A 12,915-nucleotide genomic window follows, 5' to 3' on the forward strand; every position below is an offset into this window, starting at 1 on the left:
ACAGCTTGGAGGATAGCCATGCATACTAATTGGGGAAACAAATTAATTTCCCCATAATCTGCTGCGGTGACCAAGGAGTTACATTTTGCTGCTGTTATAACAAACAAAAACATCATATTTGATATGAAGGTGAATGTAAATGAGGTGACTCGTCGGCTATAAAAATGTGTACAAACAACAACAACAACAAAAAACTCTGAAAAGGCTGACAGCTCTGGTACAAGTAAATCACAGCCCTGGACGCTCAGTGAAAGCCTGGTATCCAAGGCCGGAGAAAGCAGCTGCCACAGTATCCGTGATACCCATCTGCCGGTGGGTTAATGAATGGCCTCTTACATAACAGTTACCATGGAAACCGGCAGAGCCGCATTCACAAATGTGGGGGGAGCGCAGAGCGAGGAGCGTTTTATATACACAATTGAAAGGCCCATAGAACAGCATGAAAGAAACATCAGACGAGGCTGGGATGTTACCCCAAACCTGGAAACGCTGCTCGGCCCGAAAGCAGAATCTGACACACGTCAGGAGCCGCCTTATATTGAGAAAGAAAGAGACATTGAACCTCCATCATGTTACTAGTCAATAATAAGCAACATCTTCTGGTGATGAGGAAAAAAAACCCCCAAAACCCTGCCTTTAAAAATTGGATGTGTGATTTCTGTCTGCCCATGATCAGGGTTAACAGCATTGTGGATGTAGCGTGTTTTCGCTGCATCCAAAACGCTGCGTTGTACAGTATAAGCACAGTGGATGGGATTTCTAGAAATCTGCCTACTATGCTTGTTTTCCCCACAGCGAAAACTGACCTGGGGTGCGGCATCCCGAGCCACAGCATGTCAATTCATTGCTGCGGAGACGCAAGTGTTCTCTGCAGGGAGAACACAGTGAGAGGCTGCGACTGCCCAACCCGAGCCCGGATCGTGGGCACAAGCAGCTGCGGCCTCCTGCAGAGGAGACTCGTGGTCTTGCTGGTTAGGACCCGCCACGTCCAGGACACAGCGGGTCCTGATCGTGTGCACATACCCTAAGGGTGGAGTTCCCAGAGTCAGTATATGTGTTACTGCAAAATAAAAACACTCCAGATACACAAACACACATAACAGATTGGTGACTTTGGAAAGTTCCTAAATTTTTCTACCATGGTTTTGCAATAGTCGAATTAAAAAAAGCCTCAAAACTGGATAGTCTGAATATACACCAATGAAAATGTACAATTTAATGCTAAGGGTGCTATGACACTGGCCACTGCGGCTGTTAAACGAGCACTAATTGGCTTCATGTAACCTGACAGGCCGACCGCACTTCCTATGCACATCGATCGTGTTGTCGGCAGCACATGTTCTGTTACACAGGATATTATGCTGGCCATATCGATGAAGAGCTGCTATGACCCGATGAATGACCGTTTTGTTAGTTAGTCGTGATTGGCGGCCTCATAGTACAGGCCAATGATTGGGAAATTAGCTGGTTTTAGATAAAAAAAATGGGTCTTGTTAAGGAGGCTTTACACGCAACGACATCGCTAAAGAGATGTCTTTGGGGTCACGGAATTCGTCACGCACATCTGGCCTCGTTAGCGACGTCGTTGCGTGTGAAATGTACGAACGACCGCTAACGATCAAAATTACTCACCTAATCGTTGATACGTCGTTCTAATCCCAAATATCGTTGCTGTTGCAGGACGCAGGTTGTTCGTCGTTCCTGAGGCAGCACACATCACTGTGTGTGACACCCCAGGAATGAGGAACAACACCTGCGTCCTCCAGCAACGAGGTGGGCGTGTTTTACTTTTGGCTGCTCTCCGCCCCTCCGCTTCTATTGGCCGCCTGCCGTGTGACGTCGCTGTGACGCCGCACAAACCGCCCCCTTAGAAAGGAGGCAGTTCGCCAGCCACAGCGACGTCGCTAGGTAGGTAAGTATGTGTGATGGGGACTAACGATATTGTGCGCCACGGGCAGCGATTTGCCTGTGACGCACAACCGACGGGGGCGGGTGCGATCGGCCAACAATGTCGCTACATGTAAAGTGGCCTTTAGTCTTGTTCTATATACTACAATATTATAGTATTGCTGTATAGATTGAAACTGACGTTCAGCCTCAGTCTTCAGTAGGCCCCCTGCTGCCATTCCAACCCACTGACACCCCACAATCAATCATGTCAAGGGGATGGGGGTGATGGAAGCTAGTGCACTAATACATTGGAAATTAAAACATTTAAATGTTGTAGTTAGTCTTAACAAAATGGTTACACAGCAGCGATAAGAGCTCGTTCTAGTCGCTGCTGTTCTAGGCAGATGCTGGTTGAATAACAGCTGGGATCTGCCTCGCCTGCTGTATACATTCACACCTGACACGACATGTGCTGTATATATACAGCAGATATCAGGAAGAGGTTAAAATTTTATGTGAAAGTTAAGAACAGATGTCCCAGCATCTGACATAAGAGTTCTGTGTTGCGCGGTTACTGAAAACATAAGACTAAATTGACAAATTGGAGTTATTATTCCTATTTGTCAAATGAGCGTTTCCCTTCAGACTGATGCTGTCAACACTGACTGAACAATATCAGTCTGTGTAAAGACACGCCCCCCAATAGGTACCACCCAGTTGTATTTGTATGTAACTACGAGGACTAACTGAGTGATGGTACAATACAGAATTGTGTTAGACCCCCAACCCCCCCAAAAAAACTACTACGGTTATTTTAAAGAGATGGGTGGATTTATCTGAGTACCACTGAATTCTACTTGAATTTTACCAGAGTCCAAATTCTCCAAATTGCCGATTTTTTCTATAATTCACCTTGCTCGAATTCAACAAATTGTTGGTAGGCTGAAGTATACAGGGCCAGCAAGAAGTAAGAAAAATACTAGTGTTCATTGGCCATCCTTACTACTCTCACTTTCATGTACGTTTCTTAGCGCATCTTCTTACCGACACTGTGTGCTGCATCTTTACACTAGATCGGGACTTCTTGTTTTGACCAGGCTTGGGTGGGGGCATGAGGGAAGGTTGCGGTTAAAGATGAGAGGTTATGACATTCACACGACCTTATAACGCACACATGATGACATGTCCTGAACTGAGTCGCGCACTCTTGGCCGGGACATCAAGACGCGACTAGGCACAAGACATTTCTGTGCATGTTTGTTGTAAAGTCACTACGACCTTACAAATGAACTCTAGGCCGCGACTTACAGCCATTGACCGTGTCGGTCTGGGCCCAGCCGCGGCGGAAATTTGGGCCTAGTATAAGGATGCAGTGGCGATAGTAAGCTGCAATGAGGACTGTAGGAGGAGCAGACAGGAGAGTATTGATGATTTTAGATTTTTCTACATCTTCTATTTATTTTGCCTTATGGTCTTATAAATCCCAGGGTACATTAAGGGACCTGAATTTTCCAGGAAACACTACGTAATTTGGCAAATTCGCGGACATGTCAGGAGTGTTGACAGACTGTCTTTACTGTACAGCTGCTGTACTTACCTCTCAATATCCAAAATGGATATAGCGGGAATATGAGACAAAACTATACACGTTTCATCAAACACTGTATGCCAGAAAACTGGTCTATAAAAGTCGCACGTTTTTGACGCTTTTGTTGTTATACTATTTCCTAACATTTTCTGAAAATTATGTTGAGCTTAGTGGATGGAGGTGAGATTTCCCACTACACAACAGATTCACTATGATTTATGTCAGAAAGTGATGCAAATGTTTAGCAGAAATGTTGTGCACTAAATGCCCCAAATTCATTAGGATGTGCACAACTATTAAGGATTTTGGTGCATCTTATTCCTGTACACTTTTTATTGAAATTTTTAAGAGGGAATAATAGGGGAAAATCCAGTAATAAGCCCATCGCTCTGCTCTTGGTGAGACCCAATTGTATACAAATATAATAATTCACATACATGGCAGCACAGTGGCTGAGAGGCTGGTGGGTGGTATCCTGCAGCACTGGGGTCCTGGGTTTGAATCAGACCAAGGACAATATCTGCAAAGAGGGTAAATAATCTTCTGTATATGTTCTTCTTGTTTCCTCTTACACCCCAAACTGTACATGGAGGGCTATTTGGAATTTTGATTGTGAACCTTAGTAGGAAGATGGATGGATGTGAGCAATGACAATGTTGGTCCAAAGATACGGAACAAGTTGACTCTAAGGCCTTGTGCGCATGCTGCATTTTTTGGTGTAGTTTGTTGCCCAAAACTGCATGTCTTTCCTTCTCCCAGTAAAGTCTATGGGAATGCAGAAATGCTGTGCGCAAGTTGCTTCTTTTTTCCTTGCAGTTTTGGGTACAGAAAAAAGAAGCAGCATGTCAATTCTTTGTGCGTTTTCGCTCTGCAGTTTTTTAGCCCTTCCAACTCTTGAATACACTAAAAAAATGCACCAAAAAACGCTTCTATAAATTTTTAAATTAATGGTGAAGAATCAACAACAAGTGGGACACAATTGTGAAGTTCAACAAAATTTATTGTTTATTTTAAACATTTTTAAAAAATAAAAAACTGAAAAGTGGGGCATGCAATATGATTCGTCCCCTTTAAGTTAATACTTTGTAGCGCCCCCTTTTGCTGCGATTACAGCTGCAAGTCGCTTGGGGTATGTCTCTATCAGGTTTGCACATCGAGAGACTGAAATTCTTGCCCATTCTTCTTTTACTGGAGCTGAGTGAGGTTGGATGGAGGCGTTTGTGAACAGCAGTTTTCAGCTCTTTCCACAGATTCTCGATTTGATTCAGGTCCAGACTTTGACTTGGCCATTCTAACACCTGGATGCGTTTATTTGTGAACCGTTCCATTGTAGATTTTGCTTTATGTTTGGGGTCATTGTCTTGTTGGAAGACAAATCTCCGTCCCAGTCTCAGGTCTTTTGCAGACTCCAACAGGTTTTCTTCAAGAATGGTCCTGTATTTGACTCCATCCATCTTCCCATTAATTTTAACCATCTTCCCTGTCCCTGCTGAAGAAAAGCAGGGCCAAACCATGATGCTGCCATGATTTTGGTTTCATCTGACCAGAGCACCTTCTTCCACATGTTTGGTGTGTCTCCCAGGTGGCTTGTGGCAAACTGTAAACGACACTTTTTATGAATATCTTTGAGAAATGGCTTTCTTCTTGCCACTCTTCTATAAAGGCCAGATTTGTGCAGTGTACGACTGATTGTTGTCCTATGGACAGACTCTTCCACCTCAGCTGTAGATCTCTGCAGTTCATCCAAAGTCATCATGGGCCTCTTGGCTGCATCTCTGATCAGTCTTCTCCTTGTCTGAGATGAAAGTTTGGATGGACGGCCGGGTCTTGGTAGATTTGCAGTAATATGATACTCCTTCCATTTCAATATGATCGCTTGCACAGTGCTCCTTGGGATGTTTAAAGTTTTGATAATCTTTTTGTAACCAAATCCGGCTTTAAACTTCTCCACAACAGTATCACGGACCTGCCTGTTGTGTTCTTTGGTCTTCATGATGCTATCTGCGCTTTAAACAGAACACTGAGACTATCACAGAGCAGGTGCATTTATATGGAGACTTGATTACACACAGGGGCTTATATTTATCATCATCAGTCATTTAGGACAACATTGGATCATTCAGAGATCCTCAATGAACTTCTGGAGTGAGTTTGCTGCACTGAAAGTAAAGGGGACAAATAATATTGACACCCCAATTTTCAATTTTTTATTTTTAAAAAAGGTTTAAAATAAGGAAAAAAATTTGTGCAACTTCACAATTGTGTCCCACTTGTTGATTCTTCACCATTAATTAAATTTTTTTTATCTTTGTTTCAAGCCTGAAATGTGGGTAAAGGTTGACAAATTCAAGGGGGCCGACTACTTTCGCAAGGCACTGAATATCAAAATATTAGAAACCATAACCCAAGTGCTGCAAGGTCACATTGTTAGAGGGGTTATCCACGCCTTTAAAACACATTATTAATAGGCCGAGAGTGGTGGAAAATAAAGAAAAAAAAATGACACTTACCTACCAGGCCGGAAGAGGACCTCTATAGTCTGAATTGTATCATAGTATCATAGTTTTTAAGGTTGAAGGGAGACTCTAAAGGCCCCGTCACACTAAGCAACATCGCTAGCAACATCGCTGCTAACGAACAACTTTTGTGACGTTGCTAGCGATGTTGCTGTGTGTGACATCCAGCAACAACCCGGCCCCTGCTGTGAGGTCGTTGGTTGTTGCTGAATGTCCTGGGCCATTTTTTAGTTGTTGCTGTCCCGCTGTGAAGCACAGATCGCTGTATGTGACAGCGAGACAGCAACAACTAAATGTGCAGGCAGCAGGAGCCGGCTTCTGCGGAGGCTGGTAACCACGGTAAACATCGGGTAACCAAGGAGCCCTGTCCTTGGTTACCCGATATTTACCTTTGTTACCAGCCTCCGCCGCTCTCACTGCCTGTGCTGCCGGCTCCTGCTCTGTGCAAATGTAGCTGCAGGACACATCGGGTTAATTAACCCGATGTGTGCTGTAGCTAGGAGAGCAGGGAGCCAGCGCTAAGCATTGTGCGCTGCTCCCTGCTCTGTGCACATTTAGCTGCAGCACACATCGGGTAATTAACCCGATGTGTGCTGTAGCTAGTAGAGCAGGGAGCCAGCGCTAAGCATTGTGCGCTGCTCCCTGCTCTGTGCACATTTAGCTGCAGCACACATCGGGTAATTAACCCGATGTTTGCTGTAGCTAGGAGAGCAGGGAGCCAGCGCTAAGCATTGTGCGCTGCTCCCTGCTCTGTGCACATTTAGCTGCAGCACACATCGGGTAATTAACCCGATGTGTGCTGTAACTAGGAGAGCAGGGAGCCAGCGCTCAGTGTGCGCTGCTCCCTGCTCTCTGCACGTGTAGCTCCGTGCGCTGGTAACCAAGGTAAATATCGGGTTGGTTACCCGATATTTACCTTAGTTACCAAGCGCAGCATCTTCCACGCGGCGCTGGTCACTGGTTGCTGGTGAGCTCACCAGCAACTCGTGTAGCCACGCTCCAGCGATCCCTGCCAGGTCAGGTTGCTGGTGGGATCGCTGGAGCGTCGCAGTGTGACAGCTCACCAGCAACCTCCTAGCAACTTACCAGCGATCCCTATCGTTGTTGGGATCGCTGGTAAGTTGCTTAGTGTGACTGGACCTTTAGTCCATCTAGTTCAACCCGTAGCCTAACATGTTGATCCAGAGGAAGGCAATAAAAACCAATGTGGCAAACAAGTTCCAATGGGGAAAAAAATTCCTTCCTGACTCCACATCCGGCAATCAGACTAGTTCCCTGGATCAACACCCTGTCATAAAATCTAATATACATAACTGGTAATATTACATTTTTCAAGAAAGGCGTCCAGGCTCTGCTTAAATGTTAGTAGAGAATCACTCATTACAACATCATGCGGCAGTGAGCTATATAGTCTCACTGCTCGTACAGTAAAGAATCCTCGTCTGTGGTTATGATTAAACCTTCTTTCCTCAAGACGTAGCGGATGCCCCCGTGTTCCAGTCGCAGGCCTAGGTGTAAAGAGATCTTTGGAAAGGTCTCTGTACTGTCGCCTCATATATTTATACATTGTGATTAGATCCCCCCTAAGCCTTCGTTTTTCCAAACTAAATAACCCCAAGTTTAATAACCTATCTTGGTATTGCAGCCCACCCATTCCTCTAATAATCTTGGTCGCTCTTCTTTGCACCCTCTCCAGTTCAGCTATGTCCTTCTTATATATCGGTGACCAGAATTGTACACAGTATTCTAAGTGCGGTCGCACTAGTGACTTGTACAGAGGTAGAACTATATTTTTTTCATGAACACTTATACCTCTTTTAATACATCCCATTATTTTATTAGCCCTGGCAGCAGTTGCCTGACACTGTCCACTAAAGTTAAATTTACCATCCACCCATACACCATACACCCAAAAAAAAAAAAAAAAGACTTGTGTAACCCACCAGTCTCCTTCTACTGGGATTGTGACCGCTGCAGCCAATCAGTGGCTGCTGATCAGATGCAGTCTTCACAATCCGCTCTGATTGTTTCTTTTTGGTAGAATGGAATGTAAAGGTTGCAGCAGTTAAGGGCCACTGATTGGTCAGGTCATATGACGCTACTAGAAGAAGCAGCAGCTGGGAGACGGATGTGGAACACAGTGAGAAGTAGAGGAGGATAGTTTTTTATTTTTTATTTCCCCACCACCATTGACCTATTTATAATGGTGTTTAATAAATGTGCCAGCGCAATATACCTGTGAGTTACCTAAGCAGAACTGATAAAAGGCTGCATTAACACAGATGTTTGTGGCACACAAAGTTCTATGAAGAAATAAGATTAGGCAATAAACCTGGTAGTAAAATGTGTGATAAAATAAAACACACTACCTCATTACAAGGTACAAGGAGATATGGTTGTAATGTCCACTGATACCGCCCTCATCGAATGTGATCACCTAGGAATACATAATCATACATCAAACATCAGATTAATAACTCATCAGAAAATACCACAAATACAGTTCTACAAAAGGCAGTCTACTTACAGGCAAATTAAATGGGTTCTGTAGCTTTAACACTAGAAGTCCCAGAGAGGGGTCATCCTACCTTTGGAACCCAGAGACGAGTGGAATGACCTGAAGGATTTTAGCTAACATCCTATAATCACCGTCTTTTGTTCTGTAATTAAGGCCATTACTGTCGCACCACAGGAGGTTGTTATTTTCCATTGAGTTTAGCCATTTAGTTTCTAGTTAGTTCTATTCAGTTTATTGTATAGTGTCATTTGACCCTCTTTCGGGACTTCAGGGGGGAGCTCGAAATTTCTGCGACTTCTAGTGTTAAGGACTCTCTTAAAGGACCCTTAATATGTTCAGCATTACAAAGTAGCAGTTCAGCTGTGTTGAAGTGAACAGGACAGAGCAGTAATACCACATACGACCTGAGGGCAGGCGTGGCGCTGTATTGTCTGATTCTGAACATCCCCTTGAAAGGAAATAAAACTAGCAGTGGGTTTGAAAACTTTACAGACAACAGCAGCTTCTGAGAATGTGACCAGATAAAAGCACTGATCTCACCCAGCCCCAATGTATCTATAAAACATTGCACATGCTCCTATGGGCACAAATACAGTACACTTACGAGATGGAGGAGGGATCTGAGATTCTCCATAAAGAGGGTCAGGGTCGGTGGAGAGTGAAGCTGGGATATTACGAATGCAGGTATCAGGCAGGAGGTCTTCTGTTGCAGTACCAGTCACTGCTCAGGGGGCAGGTTTAGGGCCTTTAAAGAGCATGGGCGCTTTGGTTTCGTACATAAAGGGATTATTCCCATCTTCATAAAAGGGTATTGTTAGATGATGCTTTTAAATACAAGCTATTTTGCAATTTACTGATTATTACCTTTTTCTTTTTCAACCTGTCAGGTGCAATATACTCCCAGAAGCACGAGCAGTTCTGGGTACATATTGCTAATTCCTGCCTAACCGTCCCTGTATACACTAGCATAGATAAAGAGATCTTTAGAAAAACTATTTCTAAAGATCCTTTATGACATGCTAATGAGAGAGGGGACTAGTCGCAAGGGTGTTATTACTCCTGGCTAGTCGGCCCCCTTAGCATGTAAGCACACCCCTGTGGCCGTGCTAACATGCTAATGAATGCACAGAGTCAGAGGCATGGTCGTGCTCACCTCTGCTGCCACCATGCTCAATGCCGGATTTCAGCTTAGTGCGCATGACCCCCGGACTTTCAGTCATGCACACTATGAAGCTGGATGTACGCATCCCGGCTTCAAACTGGTGTGGTGCGCATGACCGGAAGTCCGAGGATTTCTGATCATGCGCACTGACAATAAGCCCGGCGTTCTGAGGCAGTGCAATGGATACAGGTACGCGCATCACTGCCGATGATGACGCTGGGCAGTGGGCACTGAATAGCATGTTAGCATACGCCTGTGGACGTGCTAAGAGGGTGGAATGAGCGCAGGAACTAACGCTTGTGTGACAAGTCCCTGGCCTCATTAGCGTATCATAGCGACTCTTTAGAAATCCTTTTTCTAAAGATCTCTTTATCTATGCTAGTGTATACAGGGACAGTTAGGCAGGGATTAGCAATATGCAGCCAGAACTGCTTGTGGTTCTGGCTGCATAGTGCACCTGACAGGCTCCCTTTAACACTTTTATTTACATTTAATTGCCTTGGAGATGGACCCCTCCTGCTACACAGCAGAAGATGTGCAGTGCTTACAAGCTCCTTTTATATTGAGCTTGCAAGCATTGTTTTGATGCTAGCCAGGATCACGGGAGTGCACTGTTACCTGATAATCCTGGCTAGCTTCAAAGCAGTTCTTACAATCTATACAGCAGCAGAAGTAGTCGGTCTCCTTGGGAATGAGCTGCAAACAGAAGAAAGTGTAAAGCCTGCTTTACACGTTTCAATATGTCGTGCGATCGCACCCGCCCCCATCGTTTGTGCGGCACGGGCAATTTGTTGCCCGTGACGCACAATGCTGTAACCCCCCCGTCACACGTACTTACCTTCCAAACGACCATGCTGTGGGCGGCGAACATCCACTTCCTGAAGGAGGAGGGACGTTCGGCGTCACAGCGACGTCACACAGCGGCCGCACAATAGAAGTGGAGGGGCAGAGATGAGCGAGACGTAAACATCCCGCTCACCTCCTTCCTTCCGCATTGCCGGCGGGACGCAGGTAAGCTGTGTTCATCGTTCCCGGGGTGTCACACGGAGCGATGTGTGCTGCCTCGGGAACATTGAACAACCGGACGTTCAATTCTTAGAAAATGAGCGACGTGTCAACGATGAACGAGAAGGTAAGTATTTCTGCTCGCTCATAGCTGTCACACGCTACGATATCACTAACGATGCCGGATGTGCGTCACGACGTGACCCCGCCGACATCTCGTTAGATATATCGTACCGTGTAAAGCCCGCTTAAGTATCTCAATAGCAGTTGCAAACTTTAACAAGCTGTAAATTGCAGTTTATCTGTAGCTATCTGATAATGTCCATTTATGGAGATGAAAATAACCCTTTAAAGAAACACTACCATGTTAAAAAACATTATCTGTAGATATAGGGTTAATCTGCAGGTTAATAGCATTCTGAAGGTGCCCAAACAGAAATCCCCGCTGCCGGAAGGAAATTAACTTTTGTTCCTCCCAGAAGCCTCAATGTTCCAGTCATAGAGGGGGCAGGCGGCCCTTCAGTCATCACTCTGTGTATGAGTGTTGGTTGTAGCCGCGCCCTGACACTGACTAAACAGCTAGCTCAGCATTAGAACCGGCACTGGGCTGGCTGTGGGTATAACTTCTGCTCACTATACACAGAGCGGTGACTGAAGCCAGGTCCACCCCTATGACTGAAAGTCCTAGGCTGCTGGGAAGAATAGAGTTCATTTCTTCTTAGCAGTGGGGCTCTCAGTGCTGGCACCGTGCAGCTTCAGAATGCTATTAACCTGCAGATTAACTTCATATCTGCAGGTTAATAGAGACAAGTTCACTTTAAGATCACAATCTTCGGACTGCTGAAGGTTAATTAATTGGATTTATATTGATGTAAATAATGTATAAGGTAACATCTCTGATTATTGTATTGTAGGTCACTACCTGTCAAACAATGCACAGAAAAATTATGTTTTTTGGTAAAGGTCTCCTCCATTTGCTGTTGAAAAAGAAAATAATGGCAGATGCTGGAATAACCATCAGGCTTCAGATTGAAGGGGCTATTTCAGTGTCTTAGTGGTATACTAGAAAGTGTGTTCCTTCTAGTGTGGTCTGCAGAACACCAGAACTTTCTAACATGCAAGTGTAAACCCACTGTGGACTATGTGTTGCATATGACATGTTTCTCTTCCTCTACAGTTTCGTTATAAGATAATCATTAAACAATGGTTCATGTCCTCTATATATGATGGTGGAGATCAGGGCTGTGGAGACGGAGTCGGTGCAAGGGAAATTGAGGAGTTGGAGTCGCAGGTTTGGCTTACCGACTCCACAGCCCTGGTGGAGATGAGTAGGAATCAAACTTATTATAGTCCAGCATTTACAGTGCCTTGCAAAAGTATGCATCCCCCTTTCCATTTTTCGCTTTTTGCTACCTCACAACCTTGAATTTCACAGACTTTTTTCAGGGTTTGTATCAGTTCATGTAAAGAACTATGCCAATGACTGAGAGGCATTGGTTACTTAAGGCATCCACCCCCTTAGGGAGATGCCTGAGCAACGTGTCTAGTTAGTCTGTACGTTAGCTAGTTGAAAGGTCCCTGTTACTTGTTCCTGTCCTGTGTTCCTGTACCCTAGGTCTTGTGCCCATTCCAGTCCTGCATTCCCATACCAGTGTACCAGCAGTCCAACCAGTACTTGGCGTCCAGTCTGTACGAGCTATCCTGCCAGTACCTGCCGTCCTGCCAGTACTAGAAGTCTTGCTAGTCTGTTCCAGCTGTACTGCCAGTACCAGCCATCCTGCTAGTCTGTACCAGTTGTCCTGCCAGTCTGTACCAGCTGTCCTGCCTGTACCTTAGGCCGCATCTGTATTTCTAACCCCTGGGGTCAGCTGCCACAGAAACTGGGACTGTCCTGGAGTAGCACCTGGTGGCCACCTTCCAGCACAAGCCTAACCTCACCATCAGAGTCTCTAGTGAAGACGAGGTAGCGCTTAGTCACACCCCTCCAAGATAAGCCTGGACCCATGACGCAGTGGGTCTACACCCACCAGCATGACAATAACAGTTATTATATTATCACATTAAAGTAGTTCTCTGGTGTAAACATGTTATCGCTCAATCACAGTTTAGTTGAAAAGACACTGATCATTGGGGTCCGACCCTTAGGACCTGCACCGATCGGCAGAACAGGGAAATTATTTTATCCCTGACTAAGTGGTTTTATGGCGCTGTAGTGGAGAAGGAGTGTGCATGCTGG

General features: G+C 45.1%; 1 protein-coding gene across 1 annotated transcript in view; it reads right to left on the minus strand.

Moving 5' to 3' along the window:
• Window positions 1–12,915, minus strand: part of PIGL (phosphatidylinositol glycan anchor biosynthesis class L) — a 227,776-nt gene that overhangs the window by 55,961 nt on the left and 158,900 nt on the right. Inside the window, exon 4 of the mRNA XM_075335204.1 lies at window positions 8,364–8,431. Coding sequence (XP_075191319.1) covers window positions 8,364–8,431 — 68 coding nt within the window. The remainder of the gene's footprint in view (window positions 1–8,363; window positions 8,432–12,915) is intronic.

Source organism: Anomaloglossus baeobatrachus, chromosome 2, assembly GCF_048569485.1.
Source record: "Anomaloglossus baeobatrachus isolate aAnoBae1 chromosome 2, aAnoBae1.hap1, whole genome shotgun sequence".
Classification (NCBI taxonomy): domain Eukaryota; kingdom Metazoa; phylum Chordata; class Amphibia; order Anura; family Aromobatidae; genus Anomaloglossus; species Anomaloglossus baeobatrachus.